The 25,319-nt window shown below is 43.5% G+C and overlaps 2 protein-coding genes across 5 annotated transcripts in view; one reads left to right on the forward strand and one right to left on the reverse strand.

Moving 5' to 3' along the window:
• The window catches only part of LOC109043565 (uncharacterized), a 433,004-nt gene that overhangs the window by 307,023 nt on the left and 100,662 nt on the right, over window positions 1-25,319 (reverse strand). The window lies entirely within an intron of this gene.
• On the forward strand, window positions 401-6,432 carry LOC140223869 (uncharacterized). The gene is made up of 2 exons (XM_072296195.1): window positions 401-1,164; window positions 6,240-6,432. The coding sequence occupies exons 1-2, from the start codon at window positions 401-403 to the stop codon at window positions 6,430-6,432; spliced, it is 957 nt and encodes a 318-aa protein (XP_072152296.1).

The raw sequence follows: 25,319 nt of genomic DNA on the forward strand, positions 1-25,319 counted from the left end.
TGTGGACAAATATCATAAATTGTTTGGTCCTTTCATGGAAAAGAGACAGTTATGGTTAGAGAACATCTCTTCGACGGTATTGCCAGGCTATGTTGAAAGAGTAATGTGTCTGGGTCCCATGTTTTCTTTGCCATTTTTTAAAATCGGAGCTGATGCAAACTCAATTTTTAAACCTGTTCCTCTTGAGAAAATAATTTCTCAAATTGAAGGTAAAATCAGAAATGAATCATCTATGGTTGCTGATAAAATTAGGGAAGGCATTTGCTTGGTGATTAACCGTTATCACCGAGAAATGCAAAGATCTCAGGGATATCCTGAAAAAATAAACATCATGTCGAACCGGAAATTTAATCAGTGTAGGTTGATGAGAAATCTCAAAGAGGATCTAAAGAACACCATAATGTTTTGTAAAAGAAACAGGTCTTTAAAGTTTGTAAAAGCAGATAAGTCCAACAAGGTAGTGGTCATGGATGGCAATGACTACTCAAACAAAATGCTTCATATTCTCAGGGATACAAGTGTATACAAGAAGGTGGCTAGGTCTCTAGTGCCTTCGCAAATCGATAAGAACAACTCTATTGTCAAAAAATGGCTTGCGGAAGGTCATATAAATGATGGTATGTGTAAACATCTTATGGTTAGTGGTGGCAGCGTTGCCAAAATTTATGGTTTTGTTAAGCTGCATAAGGCAGAATTGCCTTTGCGACCAATCGTTAGCACAATAGGAACACCATACCAAAAACTATCCAGGTTTTTATCTAGCATTTTGTCGAACATTGTCGGTAAGGGGGACTCGCATATTCGGAACTCTTTTGAATTTTTTGATTTCATCAATGGTGTAAAGGTACCTGACGGTTATGATTTAATATCTCTTGATGTAGTTAGCATGTACACTAACATATCTGTTGATTTTGCCCTTCAATGTGTGGAATTGAAATGGGAGGAAGTTGAAATGTTCTGTCCGTTACCTAAAGAACAGTTTTTTAGTACGTTAAAAGTGTGCCTCACCAATACCATCTGTCAGTATAATGATGCGTTTTATCAACAAATTTCGGGTTTGGCCATGGGAGGTAGCCTTTCGGCTGTCATGGCTAACATATCCATGGAGCGCATCGAAAGTACTGCTTTGAGTTTATCTCCCATCGAAATCCGCATGTACAAGCGGTATGTCGATGATATTTTTTCTTGTGTAAAAAAAGAAGATACGCATGCTATTCTTGAATTTTTCAACAGTTTAAATCCCGCCATAAAATTTACCCTTGAAATTGAGAATAACAACTGCCTCAATTTTTTGGATATGACTTTAATAAGGGTGAATAGCGAGATTAGATGTAAGTGGTATCAGAAACCAACGGCGTCTGGTCGTTATGTTAATTTTTTATCTGTTCAACCCATGAATGTAAAGAAAAACGTTGCATCTAATTTAGCACGGCGCATAATTGGTCTCTCTCATGTTTCATATCGGCATGAGATGATCCAGATTGGAAAGAATCTGTTGGTTGAAAATTGTTATCCACCCAATTTGATAGCAAAGATTTTCCGCCAGGTACTTAGTAGTTTTAATAAGAGAGGGGGGCAGGATAAAACTACCAAAGAACGGGATCTCGACAAAATTGTATGCCTTCCATACGTTCCCTTCCTTTCGGAAAATTTGTCATCGATTTTAAAATTGTTCGGGTACCATGTGGTTAACACCAAATACAACAATCTTGAGTTCCTGATGTCTAGGGTGAAGGCTAAAAATCCGATTCTGCAGGAATCGGGTTTGGTCTATAAAATTCCTTGTGGAAATTGCGACATCAGTTACATCGGTCAGACCAAGCAACTTCTAAGGAAGAGGCTTGGTGGTCATAAATATGACAATAGTGAGTTAACAGCACTCAAGAGGCACCAAACAGAATTTGGTCACCGGTTCGATTTTGATAAGGTGGTAATTTTATGTAAGGAAGAGAAGTTGTTTCCCAGACTGGTCCTGGAAATGATCGAAATCCTCAAACATGGGGATTCTGTGTGTAATAACCGCACTGACATCAGCGGGCTTAGTGCAATATACCACTCACTTTTTAAAAAGTCAGGTTTAGGTTGACGCCCCAGCGGCACCTATTGGCTTTTCCTTGAACTTAATTGTTTCACTGGTTAGTGCTGCCATCTGTGTGTGGATCGTGAACTAGCGTATCGGTCATTTTCGGTTACTGGTGCTGGCATCGATGTGTCTTGTTTGTTATCAATTTTCTTTTTTTTCTCTCAGATCCCGGCCCCACCATGTAGAGCTCAGGTTTTAGCGTTTTTCTTTTAAAAATTTTTTATTGTTTCCGACTGAAAATGACTCAGTGTTGAGTCGAAACGTCTCGGGTTTCATAATTGTGTATTTTTAGCCTTGTTTCCCGTTTTTTTCATCTTTGTTGTTCCACTGTTATCATCGTCTCGGGCTGCTCCTAAAAATTTGTATCTATGTATAACATAGAGGTGACGCTGGGTGAATTCAAATTTTGAAATCGCCATGGCAAAAGGAAAAAAAACAATCTGCAGAAAGTGGTGGACAAAATAACAAGAGTATGTAAACTTCAAAGTACATTTGGACGGTTTAATCAAAATTAAGGATATTCAAGAATCTTAAAGTTCCAAGAAATTCTGAAGGATATCACAACTCTTGGTGGCTAGGTCGGTCTTGCGGCGCATATTTACGAACTTTTGTATTATTTCCTGTATGCTAATTTTCTGAATTGTTCCCGGAATCTACGAGGCAAGAAAACAAACAATCCGGAGTTAAAACGAGTACAATCTTAGATTTCTAAGAAGCTTCGGTTTTTAACATTTCTGATTTGTTAGCTTGTTATCCTTGCTACAGGTACGTATTTTAGTACCCAGAATTACGTTATAGTAAATCTCCAACCTCAGAATCTACTTGCGACTGGTGTGTTGCCGTGTAACCCAGAAACGTCGTAACTTCATTCCAGAATTTTCTTTCATATGAGAAAATCGAATCGTTTTGTACTTCACTTGCTTCTGTTCAAGATTCGACTGGTATGACACAATCACTCTCATGACATACCGGTCAAATGGACTTTATTCTGCTATAGGGAACTACCTACTATTTCTGGCTCATTTAAAAAACAACCTACGAGCCATTATTTTCCCTCTTAAGATAAGTGTTTTTATGAATGAGCCACAGGGAGCAGTTCCTCGTGGGGAAGTTTAGTTCAGAAGTAGAATGGAGATACGCCGTTTTCCTGATAAAGAAAAGAACCTAAGTCCAGAATTGTATGGAAGCCGAAATGGCAACACTCAAAGACGGTTAAATCACTTTCTCAGAACAATACAACACGACATTCCGCGAATAGTTGGAAAATTGCTTTATTAAAGTTATGCTAATGTTCAGAGCGGCGGGCAAGCCGTCATCTCCCGGACGAAAGAACGTAAATCCATTTCAATGTTGCCACATTTCCCCTCGCAAATTGCCTATAAATCAAGAGAATCTCGGGCATTTCTAACAAAAAATTTCCCTGATTTTCCTCTAGATTCCCAGCAAAAAACAGAGATATGTTGGATACAAATTGCTTCCGTACATTTTTGTAAAATACATTAACTGTTCGAGTAAATTTGGCAACCTTGGAATGGAGTTAAGTTCCTTCGTGCTAGAAAGGACGGAGTGTGCACAATCTGCAATTTCGTCAGCGCGCCATGTCTCTGGGACTCAGAGGCCGGCGCTTTCCTTTTGTCCTTCTGGCTAATCGTTATGATACCCGGGTCCGAACTGGAGTCGGTTCAGCGAGCGGCGGCGCGGCGACCGGGGCTATAAAGAGCTTTAAAATTACAGAGCAAACATAAACCTCCTGAAAAATGCAAATACGTCCCATTGTTGCGGACACCTCGGCTCCTCGGCAGGGCCGCGCGGCGAATCCTAGATAATACTCCCGCCCTCGGCAAGAACGCCGTATGTCCAATCGCATTATGCCGAATTGCCATCCGTCAAGTATTTACTTTTCCACGAAGTTACAAACATATTTCCGCAGAATTTTCCCTTCCTCGGGAAGAACACCGTATGTCTAATCGCATAGTGCCGAATTGTCAAGATTTACTTTTCCAAAGAGTTTCAAACATTTTTCCGCAGAATTTTCCCTTCCTCGGCAAGAACGCCGTATGTCCAATCGCATCATGCCGAATTGCCATCCGTCAAGATTTACTTTTCCACAAAGTTACAAACATTTTTCCGCGGAATTTTCCCTTCCTCGGAAAGAACGCCGTATGTCTAATCGCATAGTGCCGAATTGTCAAGATTTACTTTTCCAAAGGGTTTCAAACATTTTTCCGCGGAATTTTCCCTTCCTCGGGAAGAACGCCGTATGTCCAATCGCATAATGTCGAATTGCCAGCCGTCAAGAATTTACGTTTCCATAGAGTTTCAAACGATTTTCGGCGGAATTTTCGGGTCCAGCAACCGGTCTGGCGATCAGCGAAAAATTACCCAACTTTTTTCAGATTTTGTGTGCTTTTTACCAAAAAGGAGGGTTACGTGACGCTTGCGCTGGCAAAATTAGGGTTTATTATTAGTTCCAATTAGCGGGAATACGTCCATTTGACAACATCCGAGTGATCTTGCGCCGTTTTACCGTAGCACGGCAGGCTAGATCCATATCTATTGCTGGGGGTTACGACCGGCGTAATATCGCATTTTTATTCGCCGTTGCAACACGTCTAATAAGCCTTTCGGTGCTCACCGTCGCATTCCCGGTCCCGGCCGCCCGACTCAGAAAATTACAAGTTAGTCGCGTCGTGAGCCGCGAAAACAAATTCAGATGCTTCGAACGGACGATCAGGGCAATTAGCGGACACTTGCCTCGCGACGACTTTTGAAACTCGGCTCGAATAAAAAGCGCCCTCTCCCCTCCCCGTCCGAATTGCCTTCTCTGTGCCGCTTTCTGATTGGTTCATCAGTTTTAGATTATCACCGAGAGCTCCAAAGTTGGCCCGATGTAAACAAACCCGACCGCGGGAGAGGAACACGTATTATCGGCTGAGAAATGAATGATAATCACACTCAAGGGTTATTTTCGGAAAAAAAATTTACATCCAAGTTCGATCCGAACTCAATTCAGAAGTTTGATATTGAAAAATGTCTATCGCACCCAAAATCACGTCTACAACTTTGTGAAACTTTTTCGCTATTTTGTTTGTTTACATCATCGGGCCAAACTAGGAGCGGAGGGGCTCGGGTTTGTTTACATTGGTCCAACTTTGAGGCTCCATGATAGCCAACCAATCAGAGAGCGGCACACTTTTCTGTAGTAAAAGGATTGAGCTGGCAATTCTCTCCCGTAGTGGAGTACACACTAGAGTACAGGTACTCTAGTGTTGGCTAATTGGACGTTTATCTGTCAGATGGGACCAGAGACAGGCGGGAAAGAAGGGGTGTGCTCGTTAGTCGAGGGTCGTAAGAATGCAAGGGAATTATAAAGCGCCAGTGACGTCAGCAGCAACGGATTTCGAGATCGGGATCAGGGTTAGGGCCCAATACGACCCCCAAATTTTGCCAGAGGGGCCCTAACGAGGCTCTTTTGGTCAAAATTAAACAGGGAGACAGGCGGGAAAGAAGGGGTGTGCTCCTTAGTCGAGGGTCGTAAGAATGCAAGGGAATTATAAAGCGCCAGTGACGTCAGCAGCAACGGATTTCGAGATCGGGATCAGGGTTAGGGCCCAATACGACCCCCAAATTTTGCCAGAGGGGCCCTAACGAGGGTCTTTTGGTCAAAATTAAACAGGGAGACAGGCGGGAAAGAAGGGGTGTGCTCCTTAGTCGAGGGTCGTAAGAATGCAAGGGAATTATAAAGCGCCAGTGACGTCAGCAGCAACGGATTTCGAGATCGGGATCAGGGTTAGGGCCCAATACGACCCCCAAATTTTGCCAGAGGGGCCCTAACGAGGGTCTTTTGGTCAAAATTAAACAGGGAGACAGGCGGGAAAGAAGGGGTGTGCTCCTTAGTCGAGGGTCGTAAGAATGCAAGGGAATTATAAAGCGCCAGTGACGTCAGCAGCAACGGATTTCGAGATCGAGATCAGGGTTAGGGCCCAATACGACCCCCAAATTTTGCCAGAGGGGCCCTAACGAGGCTCTATTGGTCAAAATTAAACAGGACGATCCTTTTAATCCCCGAGCTGAGTCAGGTCCTAGTTTTTTGACGAGGTAATTAAAGTGACGGATTTTTACAGATTTCATAATATAAGCTTCATGAGCCCTGCAGAAACCCTGCGCTCCACTTTAGGAAGCAATTAATTGAGGCTCCAGGATGCGGCTATCGGGTGGATCGGCGCGGCGGCGTCGCCGACTGTGAGGATGATGGGATGATGCCTGTTGTGTCACCGGTCTGCGGAGGCACTCACAGCTGCGCTGATGCCACATCGCAAAATGGACCACTAGACAAGGTGCGAATTTAAGCACTCCGTTACAATTTGTTGAACCAAAATTTCACGAAGAACATGATTCTCTCATTGAAAATTAGTGAAATTGACTCCTAACTAAGATTAACGTTTTAATTGGACTGAGTTAAGCAGAAGAACCAACCCACATTTTGGAAAAAATTGAGTTATGAGTGGGTTTGAACTCAACCACTGCTCTACTATCTATCGCCAAAATTTCAAAGTTTTTGTTGGAGCAAATTCTGCAGAAATTGAACTTGAAGTTTATCTTTTACATTGAGTCTTATGCAGGAGCCAAACTTTAAACCTCTTTTTCTCGGTTCGATCCCGATGTGGCTTGGTTCCTTTCTGTGTAACTCCGTCCAATTGTACATCGGTTACGGGAAATTTGAATTGCCCGGTCACAAGAAACGCAATACTCTACGTGAGTCAAATCGCGCCTTACAAGGGTTTCGGCATAGGCTTCTCGATCGAGCATTGTGTCTTTCCTATCCTTTATCGTTCAAAGTGTAAACAATTTACTATAGCTGAGCCAAAGCGTCAAATTTGAGGCTACTATATTTTCGTGTCGCAAAGACTGCCACCGCCACGGTAAAATTTAGTGTGCGATTTGATTCACGCAGACCCTTGAGTTTTTATGAGCGGAAGGTTTGAATTCACGCGTCAAGAAACATGGAATATCTTGGATAGGAGTTAGTTTCAGTAATTTTCGTTCCTTGAATCATGTTCTACGTAAAATGTCGGTTGAGAGACATGTATCAGAGTGCTTAATTTTGTACCTTCTCTAGTGATCCATAGCGGAGACATTCCGTTCTAGAATCCTAACGTTTTTGAACAGCTCGGCGACATAGCAAAGGTACGTTACTGACCAGGGCGACGCTGCATGAGGTGCGGATGATGGGTTGATGCACCATTGCATCGGCGAATCGTGCCGCCACCGCGCGCCCGCCGACGCGACCGCCACGCTCAGGACGCCGACGGCCCAGCTAGACGTCTTCCGTCGCGCCCGCTCTGTCACGCGCCGCGCCATGATGCCAGACCATGTCGCTCGACGATAGGTCTCGTGTAAACTACCGTCAGAGCGCCAAGAAAAGGTGCTCCTCCAACAGTACTCCCAACTCCGTGTCCGTAAAAAGTTCCAGGATTCGGAACTTTTATATTCCAATTTCTCCCACTCCATGACCTTCCAAAGTTCCGGGATTTCTTTTAGATTATTTTAAAAGTTCCAAGAAAGTTCTGAAAAAAGCAAAAGATCTGGAACATTTCGGGAATTCTAAAAGTTCCGGGGAAAATTCAGGAAAATCTAAGAAGTTCCGGGAAATGGGAGTACTGTTCTCCAATGTGACAAGTTTTCTTCATCCCTCTAATTCTACATCCCCGGATTTCTACATCCCTAAAATTTATTTCCAACTGACAAGTTTTCTTAGGTCTCGACTTCCCTGACTTTTCAGGATTTTTGAACGTACTTTTCCCTGAGTTTTCCATGACTTCTCATTAAGATGATTTTCAGACACTCAGACTCTCAGAAATCTGACTGACTCGAGGAAATATTCTCCATTGATACTGAATCTGAGTGGATTCGTTTTTACGGCGTAAAAGTTCCGCAGCGAAAGCCCCCGACTCTTTACACTGAAAAAGTCTTTTGGATCTAGAGGCCAGGCTCTCAAAAACTTTATACAACAGAAAAGTCTTATTTTGATCCATAGAGCACGCTCCTGCAATCTGGCCGTTCAACCCCGGATTACCCCGTAAAAACAAATCCTCTCTTCGCTCCGTCAAACGTTTGCAAGGGGTGGACGAAAAACGGCAACGCCGCTAGGGGGGCAACAAAATTACAATTGACCTAGGCTTACATCACGCGGCGGCGACGCGCGGCACTTGGTCGTATCGAATTTCAACACTTCGCAGCGCGCCGATAAGGATTTAAATCAGGGAGAAAACATCGATATCTCGTTTCACGCGTGGGCAGAGCTTTGGCAGACGGACTCCCGGGTTCCTATGCAAATCCCGGCCGGTGACGCAACCGAGTCGACACGCACAACGTCTCGACCTGACCACGAGCCCGCGCGCCTTGTCTCGAACACGGGCACGCGTCCATTGTGCGCGCGGACGACGCGATAACTCAAACTCGGAATCGATTCCTGCCCGGGACAATTCAATGGTCCATCGCCTCGGATAGTCGATGAAAGCCTCGTTTTGCGGGATCGGTGGGACGATTTTACTTTTCACGTCGGCGGACGAGGGGTATCGCACGGGTGATCGGAAGACGTCTCGCGACGCGACGGGTAAACCGTGCGTGGGCAAAGAGCTACGACTAGTAGCCTACCAGTAGAGCGTCAACTTGCAGCATCAGTTTGATGCGTGAGATTGCGTAACAGCGGGCCGATTATTGAACTTGATAGACGAAGCTATTTTAAAGATTTATTAACGGAGAGGCGACCCGAGTTTCAAGGCGGAGTCATAAGCACTAAAGAAGATTCCAACGTGGAGATCCAGCTCCAAGATGTAGTGAAGGCTGTGAGGGAGTTGAAAACTCGCAGAGCTCCTGGACCTGGGGGTATACCGGCGGAGTTGATAAAATGTGGTACCGGTAAACTATTTGAACATCTGAGGAAACTTATGCAAGACTGTTTGCATGGTTCCGAAATACCAAAGGATTGGAAGGAATCTTGGATTACTCCCAGTCATAAGAAAGGTAGTAAGCAAGATTGCGACAACTACAGAGGTATATCGGTCACAGGAACCTTGAGCAAGGTCTACGGTAAAATTCTCAAGGCAAAGGTCGAAGAGGTTTGGAGCGGCCAGGAAGCCGAAGAACAGGCTGGTTTTAGAGCCGGTAGGTCTACCGTCGACCATTTGTTCACCATTACCCAGGTCATCGAGAAGAAAAGGGCGGTCAGCCAGGAGCTGCACTTGGTGTTTGTGGATCTTCAGAAAGCTTATGACAGCGTGCCGTTAGTGAAGCTTTGGGAAGCCTTGGAAAAAAGGGGTTTTAGCAAAGGACTTGTGGGGGCAATTAAATCATTTTATAACGGGACGATAGCAAGAATTAAATGTCGTGGAGAGTTGTCCGGAGGTTTTTTCGTCACAAAAGGGCTAAAACAAGGCTGTTGTTTGTCACCAACACTATTTAAGGTATACCTAGAGCACGTTTTAGAGGAATGGAAAAAGAAGGTTGCAGGAATGGGCGTTCCACTCCTTGATGGGCAGACCCTTTATACTCTATGCTTTGCCGATGACCAGATCGTTGTAGCTCAAGATGAGGAAGATGCAGATTACATGACGCGGAAGTTGGTCGAAGAATATCGGAAATGGGGCATGGACGTTAGTGTGTCCAAGACAGAGAAGCTGGTCGTGGGAGCAGCGCATCAACGGCAAAGCATAGAGCTTGAGGATGGACGGCGCATCGAAGAGTGTGACGAGTATAAGTATCTCGGTGTTTGGCTCGATCAGGATGGAAGGATGGATAGAGCAATTAAGGACAGGATCATCCAGGGCAGGAGAGCCATCGCGATGCTGAACGGGGTGCTCTGGGATCAGAGCATCTCAAAGGCAAACAAGCACCGGATATATGACGCCATCGTTAAAAGTATCGTGCTCTATGGTAGTGAAGTGTGGCCTTTGACGAAAAGAACGCAAGAAATGTTGAGGGCAACTGAAATGGATTTTTGGCGGCGATCTGCCGGCATTTCGAGACGGGACCGTGTCCGTAATGAGAGAATTCGCCAGGTGATGAAGGTTGAGAAAGATATCGTGCACGACGTCATGTCCAGGCAGTTATGCTGGTATGGACATGTGCAAAGAATGTCGGAGGAGAGGTTGCCCAAACAAGTTTTGGATTGGGTACCACCTGGGAAGAGGCGACGGGGACGTCCCGTAAAGGGTTGGCGGCAGGGCGTTGACAAAGAGATGTTGCGGTGTCAGTTGCCCGATAACCTCTGGGAAGACAGGCATATGTGGCGCTTGGGTGTCGTAGAACGCCAGAGTGCGTTATAAAGCGACTTTATATATATATAGACGAAGCTATAGACAAAGGAGACAAAAGAGATCCCATTGGTAGGAGCGGGTGGTTGCAATGAACAAAGGAGATAGGTAATAGACTAACGTCTGAGGTCTAAGGATGACCCTAGCTCTTGGTTAGGTTGCGTCGCACAGTGAGAATGGAAGAGGTCAGCGGGCCGATTATTGAAATCGATAGACAAAGCTGTAGACAAAGAGGACAACAGGGACATGGAGGAATCCTATTGGTGGAGGCGGGTGGTTGCAATGGACATATAGGAGGTAGGTAATCGACGAGTCCATCCATTTCTCCTTAATCTAAAGGAGCCACCCATTTCAACCAACAGGATCGCTCCAGATTCCCTCAGTCTTCTTCGTCTTCAGCTTTGGGGGGCTGATTATTGAAATTGATAGACAAAACTATAGACAAAGAAAGCAACAGGAATATGAAGGGGTCCTATTGGTGGAAGCGGGTGGTTGCAATGGACAAAGGAGATAGGTAATAGACTAACGAACGGCAACCCACAAGAGATCCGTCAGTGTTAGTCTATCATTTCCTCCCTTTGTCTGTAGGAACCACCCATTTCAACCAATAGGATCGCTCCATACTCCTTTTGTGCCCTTTGTCTATAGCTTTGTCCATCAATGTCAATAATCAGTCCGCAGGATCTCTTGGTGGCTTAGCCGTCAAAACACGCTTTCGACGTACTGACTATTGAAATTGGTAGGCAAAACGATGGACAAAGAAGATAATATAAGGAAAATGGAGTGATTTATAGTTTGAAATGACATCTCCGCAATCAGTCAAATTCTTAATGCAGTGATGGGGTGGATCTGTGCAGAGGTTTGATTGACTACAACTTAAAAATTAATGTTTTTTCAGCATTCAGCGTCGAAACACAGACCTTTACTACGCTCAATCTCTGTTTCCTGGGGTGAGGATTTGGCGAAACATGGAGGACGACAATTCTTATTTTGGAATTCTTCCAGTAGTCATCAAGGCATCAACTTCAGAATTTGTTCACTTTGGGAGTCGTTTCCAGAAAAAAAAACTAGTGGCATCATCGTGTTTCTCGCAAAACCAAGAAGGAAATAAAGAACACGTGGGACACTGTGGGACAGTTTCAACCACACACGAAACTTACGTGAGAGAACCCAAAGACGCTTAGTAGAGCAGCTCGTTACATACCTAGAACAAATCAAATAAAGAATAGTGGATTAGAAATTAGATTAGCTTGGTTTAATAAGGCTAAGTAAGAGTGAAAAGCACAAGGAAAACAAAACACAGGCCTTGTCTCTACGGGATGTTTCGTGGGATTCGTCTCAAGTTCGAATCGCAGGGATGAAACTTCTGGAGTTTTTCCTCGTTTAACAAAACACCAAAATGTCTTACTCTTCTTCTCAGCTCAGAGTCGTTGTTAGGACTTCCAAGGACTCTACTTGGTAATTGAATGACTCATTTTTTTTTTTTTTTCTCGGCTTCGCATGTGAGATTCATCCCTAGGACTATTCCATGAAACGTACTGTAAAGACAAGGCCTTACGGATTGAAAATTGTTAAGGATAAAAGGAAGTTCAAAGCTTTGTTGCTACCGTGCTCATCAATTCTTAGGAGGCAAAATATTACTGTATTTTCCGCAGCAATCACATAAATTTTTACTCTTGGATAATCACGACGTCAACAGAAACACCGAAAACCCCGTTTGTTAACACCAGAGTAGGTGCTCACCGTTTCATCTCTGACACCCTTGATCGAGATTAGGGATTTCAGCGATCGGAAATCAAATGGGCTGCATTTTATCATTGGGAACCACAATTTCTGGCTCAGTTTTGAAACAATGTATACGTAACCATCAGTTTCCCTATGCACCTAAGTGGTTTTATGGATGAGCCAAAAATTGCAGTTCCTGATAGCAAAATGTACTCCAAATCAACTTATGGCGAGTGTGTGTGACCATTGATCAAGATGAGGGATTTCAGCGATGGGTGATCAAATGAGCTACATTTTGCAATTACACGGAGAAAAAAACTTCGTGCATGGGACCCGAAGTTTAGGACATATGGATCTCCGAAGTTTTCGGATTGAGCATCTGAACACTTTAGATCTAGCTGTCAAGGTTCGGATCACACATCTGAAACTTCAGTTCTTACATCTGAAGTGCTTCGGTTTTCACATCCAAAAAACTTTGGTTCTCACATCCGAAAAACTTCGGTTCTCACATCTGAAGTACTTCAGATGTAAGAACTGAAATTTCAGATGTGTGATCCGAACCTCGACAGCTAGATCTAAAATGTTCAAGATGCTCAATCTGAAAACTTCAGAGATCCATGTGACCTAAACTTCGAGTCTCACGCACGATGTTTTTTTCTTCGTGTAGGAACCACATTTTCTTGCTCAGTTTTGAAACGACGTATGTACCATTCGTTTCCCTAAGTACGTAAGTGGTTTTAGGGATGAGCCAAAAGTTGTAGTTCCTGGTTGCAAAATGTACTCCAGATCAACATAAGGCGAACGTGCGTGAGTGTGTGCTTGATCTGACGTCCCGGGAGTTTCCCCGAAGCTGAAGACTGAAGAGCCGATCACTTTCACTCGGACGAGGAATCAGGAAACGAGGCGAAACCGAAGCGGGCACGGAAACAATGGAGGCCGCTTGGAGTGTGTTTGTAGGTGATCAATAGAATCTAGATGAAAAATTAAAGTATCATGAAACCCATTAACCTCGACTCGATCCGGAGATCGCGACCGGAGCGGTGCGGAACTTGATGGGAACCCAACGCCGAACCGAACGCAAGCTTTGCGTCATCTCCGTTCGGCATCGGACGCGCATATCTCCAATTAAACCGGTTGCCAAATACCCAGACGAAAAGGCTTTCAGGGTGCACTGAAGAAAAAAAAACACATTGGATCTAGAGTCTAGACTCTTAAAAACATCGACAAGAAAAAATACTCTTGATTCAATCGGATTTTTGCTTAAATCAAGAACCAAGGAGCGGATTTCCTTTTGATTTAAGCAAAAATTTGATTGAATCAAGGGTATTTTTTCTTGTCGATGTTATTAAGAGTCTGGACTCTAGATCCAAAATGTGTTTTTTTTTTCTTTTTTTTTTTTCAGTGTGCGCATCGATATAAATGCAATTTTTAGGGATTATCTTCAAAAGCATCAGCTCGCCTTGGAGCGCCTTCATTTTTTGCGATACTCTATACTCTCTTTGTCAAGAAGTTAGTTTAGTTGCCTGTCCGATCACTACCTAACTAACGTCACGGAGTTCAACAGCACGCTCTTCTGAGAGTGCCTATTTCTACTATGTTTTTACGGTTGGAAAAGTGCTTGTTCACATTGAAGGCGATATAATCAGCATTCTACTTTTATTATTTTGGTTTTGAATTTTATTATGCTTTTCTACATTTATTTACCACTGGCTTGCAAGTTGCCTGCGATTGCTAATTGCCAACGACACAAAGATTGATCTGCCGATTAACCCGAAGGAAAAAATCAACTAACAGGGTGTTCGCGATGAACACCGAACTAATCGATTCTTTACCGCAGCTTCAAATGTGGAGATATCGATCATTCACGCCTTGCCACTACTTTCAAGCGACAAGGGATGTGTGTTACCCCGTTCCCCGGTCGCTGAGATCCCTGCAAGAGGACACGCTTCGGGACGCGACTTGGCGGCGCGGAGACGTCGAAACCTGTGACTGGTGGAGGAGGGGCGTTGATTTTAATGATTATCATCCGACTGTATGGCTCTTAGACCGCAAATCAGAACCGATCGGCCTGGAATCACGATCACCCGAGATTTCCACCGATCCCCGATACAGGACCAAGCCGCAAACGGCCGGGCCTTGCGTCACATTTTCCCGGTTAACCTCTTTCACTGTGCCTCTACTGACGTCACACAACATTCCCGATCCGATGGCAACTCGTGCAACTTGGCAACACTGTCTTTCCTCCCATTTAAATCAAATATTATTAAAATCTGATTCAGGCGAGGTGTCCGATATAACTGACAGTCGATTGTTTCACGTACATTTTCTGCAGGCACACTGGAAAAAAAACACATTGGATCTAGGGTCCAGACTCTTAAAAACATCGACAAGAAAAAATACTCTCGATTCAATCAGATTTAAGCTTAAATCAAGAACCCAGCCTCTTAATTTGAGCGGATTTCCTTTCGATTTAAGCTTAAATCTGATTGAATCAGGAGTCATCTTTCGTGTCAATGTTTTCAAGAGTCTGGACTCTAGATCCAATGTGTTTTTTATTCCAGTGCAAGGTGCAGGCGTGTTCTTCTCTCTGAAGTTCCGAAATTCCAGACTTTAAACTTGCTGAAATTTGGAATAATTTTTTTTATTGCCTTTTAGAGGTTTTCGAATGGACAATTTCCCGATTCTCTCAAAGTTGAAGATTTATAACCGTATAATTTCTGGACTCCTCTCTAAATTTTCAAGGATGAGAATAAAACTGTTTGTTAGAAATAACTTTTAAACGCTAAGTCCCTTGAATTGAAGAAATTCAAAACACGGAACTTAGCGGGGCGGAACCGTGAGCCTATCGTGACCCAATGCGAGATTCACAAACATAGAAACTTCAAACGCTAGGAGAGATGATTCCTAACCGAATTCGACTGGACTACCGCAAGCCGCAACTCTCCGGATCTACTATACACCACAGTTCTAATTCACTGATTTTCCCGCAACTTTCGTGGTGATTAATGATGCTCTGTTTACTCCCGGGTTTCTCTCTCGAAAGAAAAAGCTACCCAAATCCTCACATGTGAACTGCAATTACAGATCTGTATCTCATTTTAGTGGCTCGAACGAGTGGACTATGGGGTCAAAAATGAGGTTACAAATTGGAAATCAATGATTTTCGGATCAGTTCATTCGACCAAATCAGGTGTAAGTCGTTAGGTTCCAAAAGCAATCCAGAAAACTACGAGTGAATTTCAGGTTGTTTGCACGGAGTTTTAAGATAATCGCCTCGTTCCACAACATGAGAAGAAAAACGTACTCAAAAGTGGAATCCGCGGATCATTTGAACGTATTTCTATCAAACGGAACTATGTGCTTTATGACCTGAGCCCTGTTATGCGTGTATTCTTATAGGTCTCAAAGCTCATGTCTTCATGCACATAGGTCTGTTTGATAGAGTTACGTCCAATTCTCTATTTACCGCTTGTTAAGTGATAAAATTCTAATAATTCACTGGTTGCACACACGAAAATCGCCTTCCGCAAGTGTCTCTAGCTTAAAAAAAAGACAAAGGAAACAAAAATTCTTTGAGCTACTTAGTTGCCGAAAATAGTGTTTCCTCTTGCCAGGGACGAGTTCTATAGGACGCCGTTCTGTTGTGAGCGGGTGAATGCAGCGCATTCTCGCGTAGGATCCTAGTCAACTCAGAGGATCCTTCGCCCCGAACCTCGACTCATCCATCGCCCGCTCCAAAAGTGAGGTTAAGCCGGAGATTGAAAAATAACACATAAGGCGGCTGAATTCTTGAAAAATAAGTATATTTTTGGCGTTTTTCGACCCATTTCGACAAGGAAGGGCTCGCCGCAAGTAGTAGTACGGTGAAAAATTCGATTTTTTGCAGTTATACGCGATCCTACGGATTTTAATGAAGTCCAACAACTGATAACAGCAGTGAGTTGCGAGGATCCTACGCGAGATAGCAGCACTAGTACCTGCTCACGAATTTTTACATTGACTCTTACGGGAGTCCAGGGTCCTATAGAACTGGTCCCTGCTCTTGCGCATTCCAAATGACGTAGTTGATGTTTGCAAGATACTGCAACAGGGTGTCTACTAAAACAGGTTGGCGAAAAATCAGTACTATTTCAGAGCATTCCCAAGAAATTCAGTACCTCATCCTCAACTGAAAAATTCAATAATATTTCAATACCTTCAACTGACGAAATTCGAAAAATTTGAATTTCCCGCTCAAATTGCGACAAAAATTTAAAGAAGTCCGGACTTTCTTGCAAAATTTCCGCACTTTTTCAGGACTTCCGGACCGCCCTTGAAAAATCATTACTATATCCGGACTTTCCGGGAATTCCGGACTTGTAGACACCCTGTGCAAGCTTGTTGATAAGATAACTTGTTTCACACAGACGCACTGGGAAAAAAACACATTGGATCTAAAGTCCAGACTCTTAAAAACATCGACAAGAAAAAGTACTCTTGATTCAATCAGAATCTAGCTTAAATCAAGAACCGAGCCTCTTAATTTGAGCGGATTTCGTTTTGATTCAAGCAAAAATCCGATTGAATCAAGAGTATTTTTTCTTGTCAATGTTCTCAAGAGTCTGGACTCTAAATCCAATGTGTTTTTTTTTTTTTTCCAGTGCAGACGAGTATACTAACGTCAAATGAGAGATTGATTAAAATAAAAAGTATTTTGTTTCAGACGTGTGACGATGCTACGGGATTATAACTACGGTAATTAAAATTATAATTAAGTTTATTTCATATGAAATTAGTTGTGAAATCGTTCGAATTATACCAATAAAGGAAGTCAGTTTGCAGGAATCGGTCAGTGCTAGATTTGCGGATCGGAAGGAGAAGCGTCGCGGTGCCGGACGGACGTGGACGTGTCCAGAGTGCGACGTTGCGTTGCGTTGCGTCGCGACGAGGTTATGGCTCATAATCGACGACGCCGTCGACGTAATAGCTGGAATCGTGATGAGAGCCAACGACTCGGGCACTCGCCCAGTAGGCCGCCCTGCCCGGTGCCCGCCTCGATAAATAAGTCATAATATGCCGACTCCCTCACGATTGATATTGCAACCACCCCCAGTCCTCTCCCACTCACACCGCTCCACCACCACGTAATGACGACGCCGACAGCGCGGCATTCATAGACATCTCCACGTTTCCATAATTTCTTCGTTTTCCCATTCCCTGAATTTCCCAGAGTTCAAAACTTTCGATTCCCCTAAATTTTCCTTGCTACACAAAAAAAAAAAGAAAAAGAAAAAACAAGTATGGGAAGAGTGACTTACCGGCCGAGTTATGGATTATGGAGCCATAAAATATAGTTCGTGGACCAATAAAGTATGGCTCAGGAAGCCATACTGTAGACGGTAAGTCACTTTGGTTAGAAATTATGGATCTCCGAGCCATTTTTCATGGGTCTCAGAGTCATACCTTTTTTTGAGTGATATTTTTTTTTTGTTATGTTTTTCTCTAATCGTTAAACTCACGTCTCCTAAACGGAGGTTTTCGTTGGGTTGTGGCTTGGAATGATGGGGATGATTTCCCTCCCGATGAATAACGCAGATTGAAGCACGTAGCACGGCTATGCACCAACTACACAAATGTGTATCGATCCATTCCACCCGGTGGGAATTAAACGGACCCCTATGGATTAACTCGAAACCTTTTTAAATGGGTAAAGAGGATTACCATAGCGACGCAAAGTCAGTTGAACGGTTTTTTAAAAGAACGGCGTATCCGCGAGAAGTAATCGATAACTTTATAAAAGATGGCCTCTAACTATGTAAGAGAAACCAGCGTCCTGAAGTTATGGACTGCGGAAAATACAATTTTCCATAAAATAATCCTAAAGTTCATAAATTCATAAATATATTAATATTCATGTAATTCATATTTATTCATACACAATATATTTCGTCAAATTGGAGGCGTTTTTGCTTTACAAAGACTAGGCAGACAATGAGTTGACTATGTATATAGCGCCTTGATACAACTATTCGTGTTCCGCGGATGTGCGTGTTGCATGCTCATAATTGAAGGCACTTTCGCTTTTCTCACTTACAAAGCTGCACACGAGACTCGTCAGTTTGTGGCGGCATCTAATTAGAGTACACATACAGTCCTATTAACCTCTATTCTGAGTCTTCATTTAGTCAAAATCGGCTAAAAATAGGTTTGAAACAGTAATTCTCCGACCATGTATTTCGGAATTTAGTGTTGACCTCAGTTTCAAACACACATAGATCGGTTTTTTGGTCATTGCTCCTGACAGACAGGAATATTCTCAATATGATGATAGACACTTAAAAAGCATCTCATCCTTGCTATCTACGAGAATTACTTCCCCTGCACCTTCATAGATGAGGAATGCAGACAGTTTTTAGGCTGTGCTGAAAAATCGCGTTTACGAGAATCGTGTTTTACGGACTTACAGCGTCGATATATTCGAATATTGAAGAAAGACGTTCAAAGAACAATTTTGATGATATCGCTGGGTAGTTAGGTGCGTTCACCCTCAAAGAATATTATTCCATCAAAACTCGATTTCGGAAGATTTGGCGGCTACGCACCTCTTCAAGTAACCCGTTCATGCGGACTAAACCAGTGGATATCTCTCAACATCGCTGTGCTTCATCATAATGTAGATAGGTCATTTTGGGCTGGACACGAGTGAGACTTGCCATCGCTTGCTTTCGTCACGAGCGCCTTTTCGCCGCGCTAAACGGTAAAACGACGTACGAACATTCAAACATTGCCAAATTTCCCCTTTCACGAGGTTAATTTGCGAGAAAAATTATCAGTATCTCGCCTTGAAATTTTCAGAAACTTTAGATCACATTCCAACACGGTGTTTAGTATTTTTTAATTTTGAAAAATCCTGATATTTTCCCGATGTTTCCTGATATTTTGTAAAAAAATTCCTGATTTTTTCATTTTGAAAATTCCTGATATTTTCCTGATTTTTCTCGACTCCTGGCACGGTAGGCAAAAGGCAATTAAGACTATCTCCGCTGAGGAGATTTGTGTAAAAAAAATCCTGATAAAACGTCCGATTTTTCCGATTTTCCTGGTATTTTCCTGATCGGCCAATGTTCCTGATATTTTCCGGTTTTTCCTGATGCTAAACACCCTGTCCAATGAAAATTCGCTGACAGATTGGGCGAAAAATAGTACCAAGTTTTCCTGAAAATTCGTGTTTTATCAAAGGAAATTCGGCAACGTACGAAGGTTCATAGGGTGTTCATCCTTAGCACGGCAGCGATGCTTGCGCCATGCTGAAGGAACTTTCGGGTCTATCTGCGGAGGGATCGCATCGACGGGTACGGGACAGGACTGTCAAGCTTCGCAGCATGGTGGCAAATGCTCCGCTTATCTCCGTTTCGGAGCGGCTCCAGTTTCGCGAATAAATTATTCCAATTTTCTCCGCTCATGACAGCTGGGATTCGCGCTTGGTCTTGGTCAAAGGTAAAAGGATAAAGAGAGCTGAGCTGGCGACTTGATGCGATCTCTGGGCTTCCCGCTTTTATTCGCAGGTTGGAGCTGACCAGAGTCGCTGCGTCGGATACGTTATCGGCGTGCGCAATTTTGCGTTGCGGCACGCGGAGAAATTCGTGCGTTTAACTAGATACTCAGAGACAGAATGCAGAAATAAAGACTTTTCTGGGAGAATGAGTCAGTTGTGCTGGTCACAGAATTGTGTGTTGATGCTAGATTCTTGTAGATTAGCTGTAAATATTAAGATCCGTCCGAACCGCAACTTTCTATGTTCAATATTAATCTAGATATCGCCCTTTGGAAAGTTGGGTTTTTGAAGTCATCGATTTCTTACATTAAATTCCGATAAAATAAGTCGTAGCAGGAACTTCTCGCCGAAACAACAGGAAATATCCATCTTTCAAGGAGTATTCCCACATCATAAAGATGTCCTTTCGCTTTACAGAGATTCCCGATTGATTCAAACAGAATTTCAGTCGCGGCTTGTGTAACATTTTTCTCAGCGTTAGGTGCAGAAGAAAGGTTTCGGCTCAGTCTAGATTTAATTGGATTGTTTAAAGCACCGACCGATTAACCGATTCAATAGGTGATCGGGGCGCTACGAACGCTCGGCCTCGCCAACAGCGGGTCGATTCTTGAATCGTTATCGAATCATCTTGATCGATAAATAGCATTGCCAAGATAGGGGTTTACCGATCAAGCTCATTCGATAACGATTGAACAATCGAATTGATCGATAAATAGAATTATCAAGATAGGGAATCCTCGATCAAGTTCATTCGATAACAATTCAACAATCGAATTGATCGATATATAGCATTACCAAGATAGGGAATGCGCGATCAAGTTCATTCGATAACGATTAAACAATCGACCAGCTGAAGCCAAATCGCAAAGGCACAGCAACCTGCCACGACCCCAAAATCCGCACAATGCGTTTTGCACGTGCGAATCAGCCCCTGACGCAACAGTCACGCCCTGAGTGAAAAACCGCGTACAGGTAGGAGGTTTTTCACTGAAATACGTGGTTTTAGCGATAAACCGCGGCTCCTGGAAACGCGCAAGAGCCCGTTGCGAAACGGCGATTTGCTCGTAAATACCAGCGCCTGCGTGGCTGCCGAGGGCGGGATCACGAAAAACGGGGAAAATTGTCAGTGGCGTGGCGTGCTTTGCGATAAATCGATTGTTATGCCATTTAAACTTATGGAAAAGGATCGATAAGCAGGGTGTTCGCAGCGAACCCCTTAATGATCGATTTTTTACCATAGGTTTAATTGGTAAAACAATCGATGCATCGCAATTCAGTGCGTTCGAGATAGCGTTCATCCACCGACAAAAGCGCGTAACTCTACCTCGAGGCGTCCGTGATTTCGAGAACGCACGAAAAAGTGGAGTTAGGACCTTTCAAATCAGCGGAGCGACGAGATATCGAAGTTCGAGGGGTCGAACAATGCGCTTCCCTGAGTGCACTTGAGAAAGATGTAAACGGGTTCGATAAATCGAACTTCGATGGGTCGAGAATCGTGACGGCCGCGCGGTCGTACAAATTGCCCGGCTGTTTAACAGGTTCGATTGTTCCTTTCCACCGGTTCACCTGTGGTCCCGGCTTGAGCAACGCGAGAGCTCGTTTGAAAGGCAAATTTAACGGGCATCGTGCTGACGCGCGCTCGCAATTTAGGGCGGCGCGGCTTCGGAGAGCGGTGGCGATTCTCACGAAAAGGTAGCACTGGTTTTTTTTTCGCCTCCACTTGTGCCCATTGTGAATGATCGATTCTTGGCGTGGCAGCCTGAATCGATCATTGGGAAAAAAAAACATTGTATCGAGAGTCCAGACTCATGAAAACATTGACAAGAAAAAGGACTCTTGCTTCACTTAGATTTAAGCATAAATCAAAAGGAAATCCGCTCAAATTAAGAGGCTTCGTTCTTGACTTAAATCTGATTGACTCAAGAGTATTTTTTCTCGTCGATGTTTCTAAGAGTCTGGACTCTCGATCCAACGTGTTTTTTTTCTCTAGTGATCGACATTGACTATTTAGCATGACATTCAGGTAACGTTGCATGGTGTTAACAAACCCAAAATTTGATCATGGAGTCAACGATTGTTAACGTCGTAGTCAGCCAGGAAAACGCAAAAATGGGCCCGGCGCATGGCGTCAACAAACAGAAAAATATCTACCTCATGAGTAAAATTAAAAAATAAGTGTACAGGAGAGGTTTGGGTCACGTATAGTTAGATTAGGTTAGTTTAGGCCAGGATTATGTACGGTTAGATTATGTAGGGAAGGTTAAAGTTAGGTAGGGTATGGTCGGGGAAAGTTAAATTCTGCAAAAGTCGGTTAGGTCTTGCAAGGTTAAGTTAGGTAAAGTTCGGTTAGGTTAGTTTAGAGTGGATTACACAAGAAAAACAAGACTTGAAATTCGCAAGATGTTATAGAGGGAAATTTTAAGTTTCGTAAACATCGTGATCGTTGACACCGTGATCATCTTTCATAATAGTCAGAATTGTTTATTTTTGGATGATCATGGCGTCGACAAAAACTTAGAAAAACTGTTCGTTGACACCATAATAATCGTTGACTCCATGCTGCGGAATCGGCATTCAACTGGAGACTTGCTAGGGTCGTAATCGTCGGTAAGTGGATTACATTTTGCAATAAGGAGCCACTATCTCCGGCTCTTCCGTAAAAGCACCATTCTACATAGGGAAACCAATGGCATATATGCTGTTTCTAAAATAAGCCAGAAATAGTGGATCCTTACTGCAAAATGTGGTCCTAGTAGCGTTTCCGAAATTAGCGTCTCAAAGGACGGAGCTCAGGTCAATCGATGGAAAATCACCGCCGTAAAATTAATGATAAAGCGATAATCTGCTTAGAACTTACGAGAGAGAATGGGTGGAAGGATGTCTAGGACATCAACTTGTTACATACCTGGAACAAACGAAACAAACACAAACCGATTAGTACGGATTAATATATTTAGGAGATAAGCTAATAATAAGTAACCCAGTGTTAAAAGTGTAGTCAAATAAGAATATTCCCTGCCTTTTCTCGAAATTGATTCACTTCTGCCTCTTTCCCCCTGGCTTCATTAGAAGAACTCTTCACAGCGTGTAGACCATTTACTAGATGATAAAAAACTGTTAAATTAGCAGGGCCGGATTAAGGGGGTGGCCACATGGGCCGCGGCCCATGGCGGAAAATCTAAGGGTCGGCAAAAATTTGCAATTTTTTTAAGTGTAGGTATAAAAAAAATCGGATTTAGACAAAAAAAATTACATACGAGAAAATGCGACAAAATCTCTCATTTCCTGAGAGTATAGTAATTTCTAATTTTGTCGTCTCATAGTAATACAAGAGACAGTACCTTCAATTAGTCGAGTTAAGAGAGCAACCAAACACGCAATTTGGCCTGGAACGGCGCGACTTATAGAGAGAAATGATAACGAGGACTTGAGATGAAAAAGAGAAGCCCTCGGCGCGGCGATCGGCATGTAACACATACTAGCGCCTACAAGACTGCACGAATACTTCCCGCATTGCATCAAACACAGTGCGGTCATTGCGGTCAGCGTGAAACGCATAGCGCCTACAAGACTGCGTGAATACTTCACGCATTGCGCCAAAGACAGTGCGGTCAGCGTGAAACGCATAGCGCCTACAAGACTGTCTGAATACTTCACGCTTTGCGCAAAACATGGAAGGCCTTGTCCACACATAGATAGGTTTACGAAACTTAACTTTCGCGCGAAGTTCTGTGAACTTTTGCTAGCAGTGTTGACAGGGCTTTCCCAAAAAATGTGTTCAACACGAGTAAATGCGTCTTATGCACCTTTCCTCCGCTGGCACGTTCACTTGATGGTTTTTATCGAGTTTCGAAACGAATGAGAAGGGGCGGCAAGTGAGTGAATCAGGCCCAGTAAATTAGTGCAGTTCACTATCAACTAGAGTGATGTGGTATAACTTAATTTTGTATCCTGATCATCGGGCAATCGTTAATAAGTCGAGGGATAGGAGTTGTTTTACCTAAAATGGATCCATTTAAACAAAATCAGTCTGAATGTATGTAATGGTGCCCAATTACCTTAAACGTTTTGTTTCGTGGACAAAAATATAATCTCCATTCCGACTTCAAATTTTGTGGGTATATTTTTTATCAGCCAATGACACCCATGGTTGTTGACACTGTGATCATCTTTCAGGGATGCCGCAGAATTTAGAAAAAGAAATTTCCTAGCATTCCCCTGATTTCCCTACCACATTTTGGTAAAATTCCCTGAAATTTATGGATATGGCCGAGTTTTTCAAGACGTGATGTGAAATAGTTTCCACGCAAAATAAGTTGTTCAAATCGTCAAACCCATTCTGGAAAGCAAATAAAGGTGCCCTGACATTTTTTCCCCTGACTTTTTAAAAGCCCGTGACATTTCCCGGCTTCTCCTGATCGTGGCAACTCGGTCTAAAGCTAAGGGGGCAGACTTTTTGATTTTTGGATGATCATGGTGACAAAAAAACTTAAAAAAATGTGTGCGGACACGACGATCGTTGACACGATGCTATGTAATCTCTAAGGAAGGGGAAAAGGGGAGGGAGGAGGGCGCGCGCGGTGCGGTGGCGTGTGCATGCAAGGGAACCGGGGTGTAAAGCTGCGGCAGGTGTGAAAAGTTCACCGCGGTCGGCACTCGCCGCGACGGGCCGGGAAACCGGTTTCCAGGCTGGACGCCGCGCCGCGCCATGCGACGCCGGCCGCTGCCACCGCGGCCGCGCCGACAGCCTTGAAGTGGGCGTCCAGCCTCGGCGAGGGGGGTCATCGCGCGTCGGCCGGGCGGCCGCCGGACCGCTCCACAGTGCAGAATCCCATGGACAAAAATCGAAAATTGACTTTTAAATTTTCCAGATATTCTTAGGATATTCGTGATATGACCATGATGATGGAGATGTTGCATGTGTGAGGAAATAGCGATTTAACAATTAATTCTTAAGTAAAAGTTTGCGAGAAACACGATGGTGCCACTGGTTTTCTCCGAAATCAACTCCCAAGCTCAAAAAAAGCTCTCAAGATGAGGCCAAAATAGAGGGGATATCCCACGCTATCTGAGAGTCCACCTCTACATCAGGACAAACTCTCCATGCAAAGATAGGGAGCAAATACATTGACAGGGCTGCCACTTTATTTCGGGACTCGAAAACAGAAAACCCGGCATCCCTGTCAATGTATTTGCTCCCAATTTTTGCATGGAGAGTTTGTCTTTATGTAGAGGGGGACTTTCAGGATAGCGTGGAATATCCCCTACATTTTGGCCTCATCTTGAGAGCTTTTTTTGAGCTTGGGAGTTGATTTCAGAAAAAACCAGTAGCACCACCGTGTTTCTCGCGAACGTTTACATATGAATCAACAGTCAAATCGCAAATTCCTCACACATGCAACATCTCCATTCAGGGAGGCAAAAAGTTTCAGTATTTTGGTTGTGACATTGGGCTCATCGCAGGTTAGTGGGTTTGTATTCCTTTTGGCTAATAACTGGTGGTCTTCTCCCTTCCAAACGATATTCATGAATCTACGGAAACGAGAAGATGCCGAAGACCTTAATCACAGTGGCGATACGTCACGTCATCCTAACGTAATCTGCCTGCGGTTATATCAATATATTTACTCTTGCACAACTCACCCACTAACACATCCTCGCT

This window comes from Bemisia tabaci, chromosome 2, assembly GCF_918797505.1.
Source record: "Bemisia tabaci chromosome 2, PGI_BMITA_v3".
Classification (NCBI taxonomy): Eukaryota; Metazoa; Arthropoda; class Insecta; order Hemiptera; family Aleyrodidae; genus Bemisia; species Bemisia tabaci.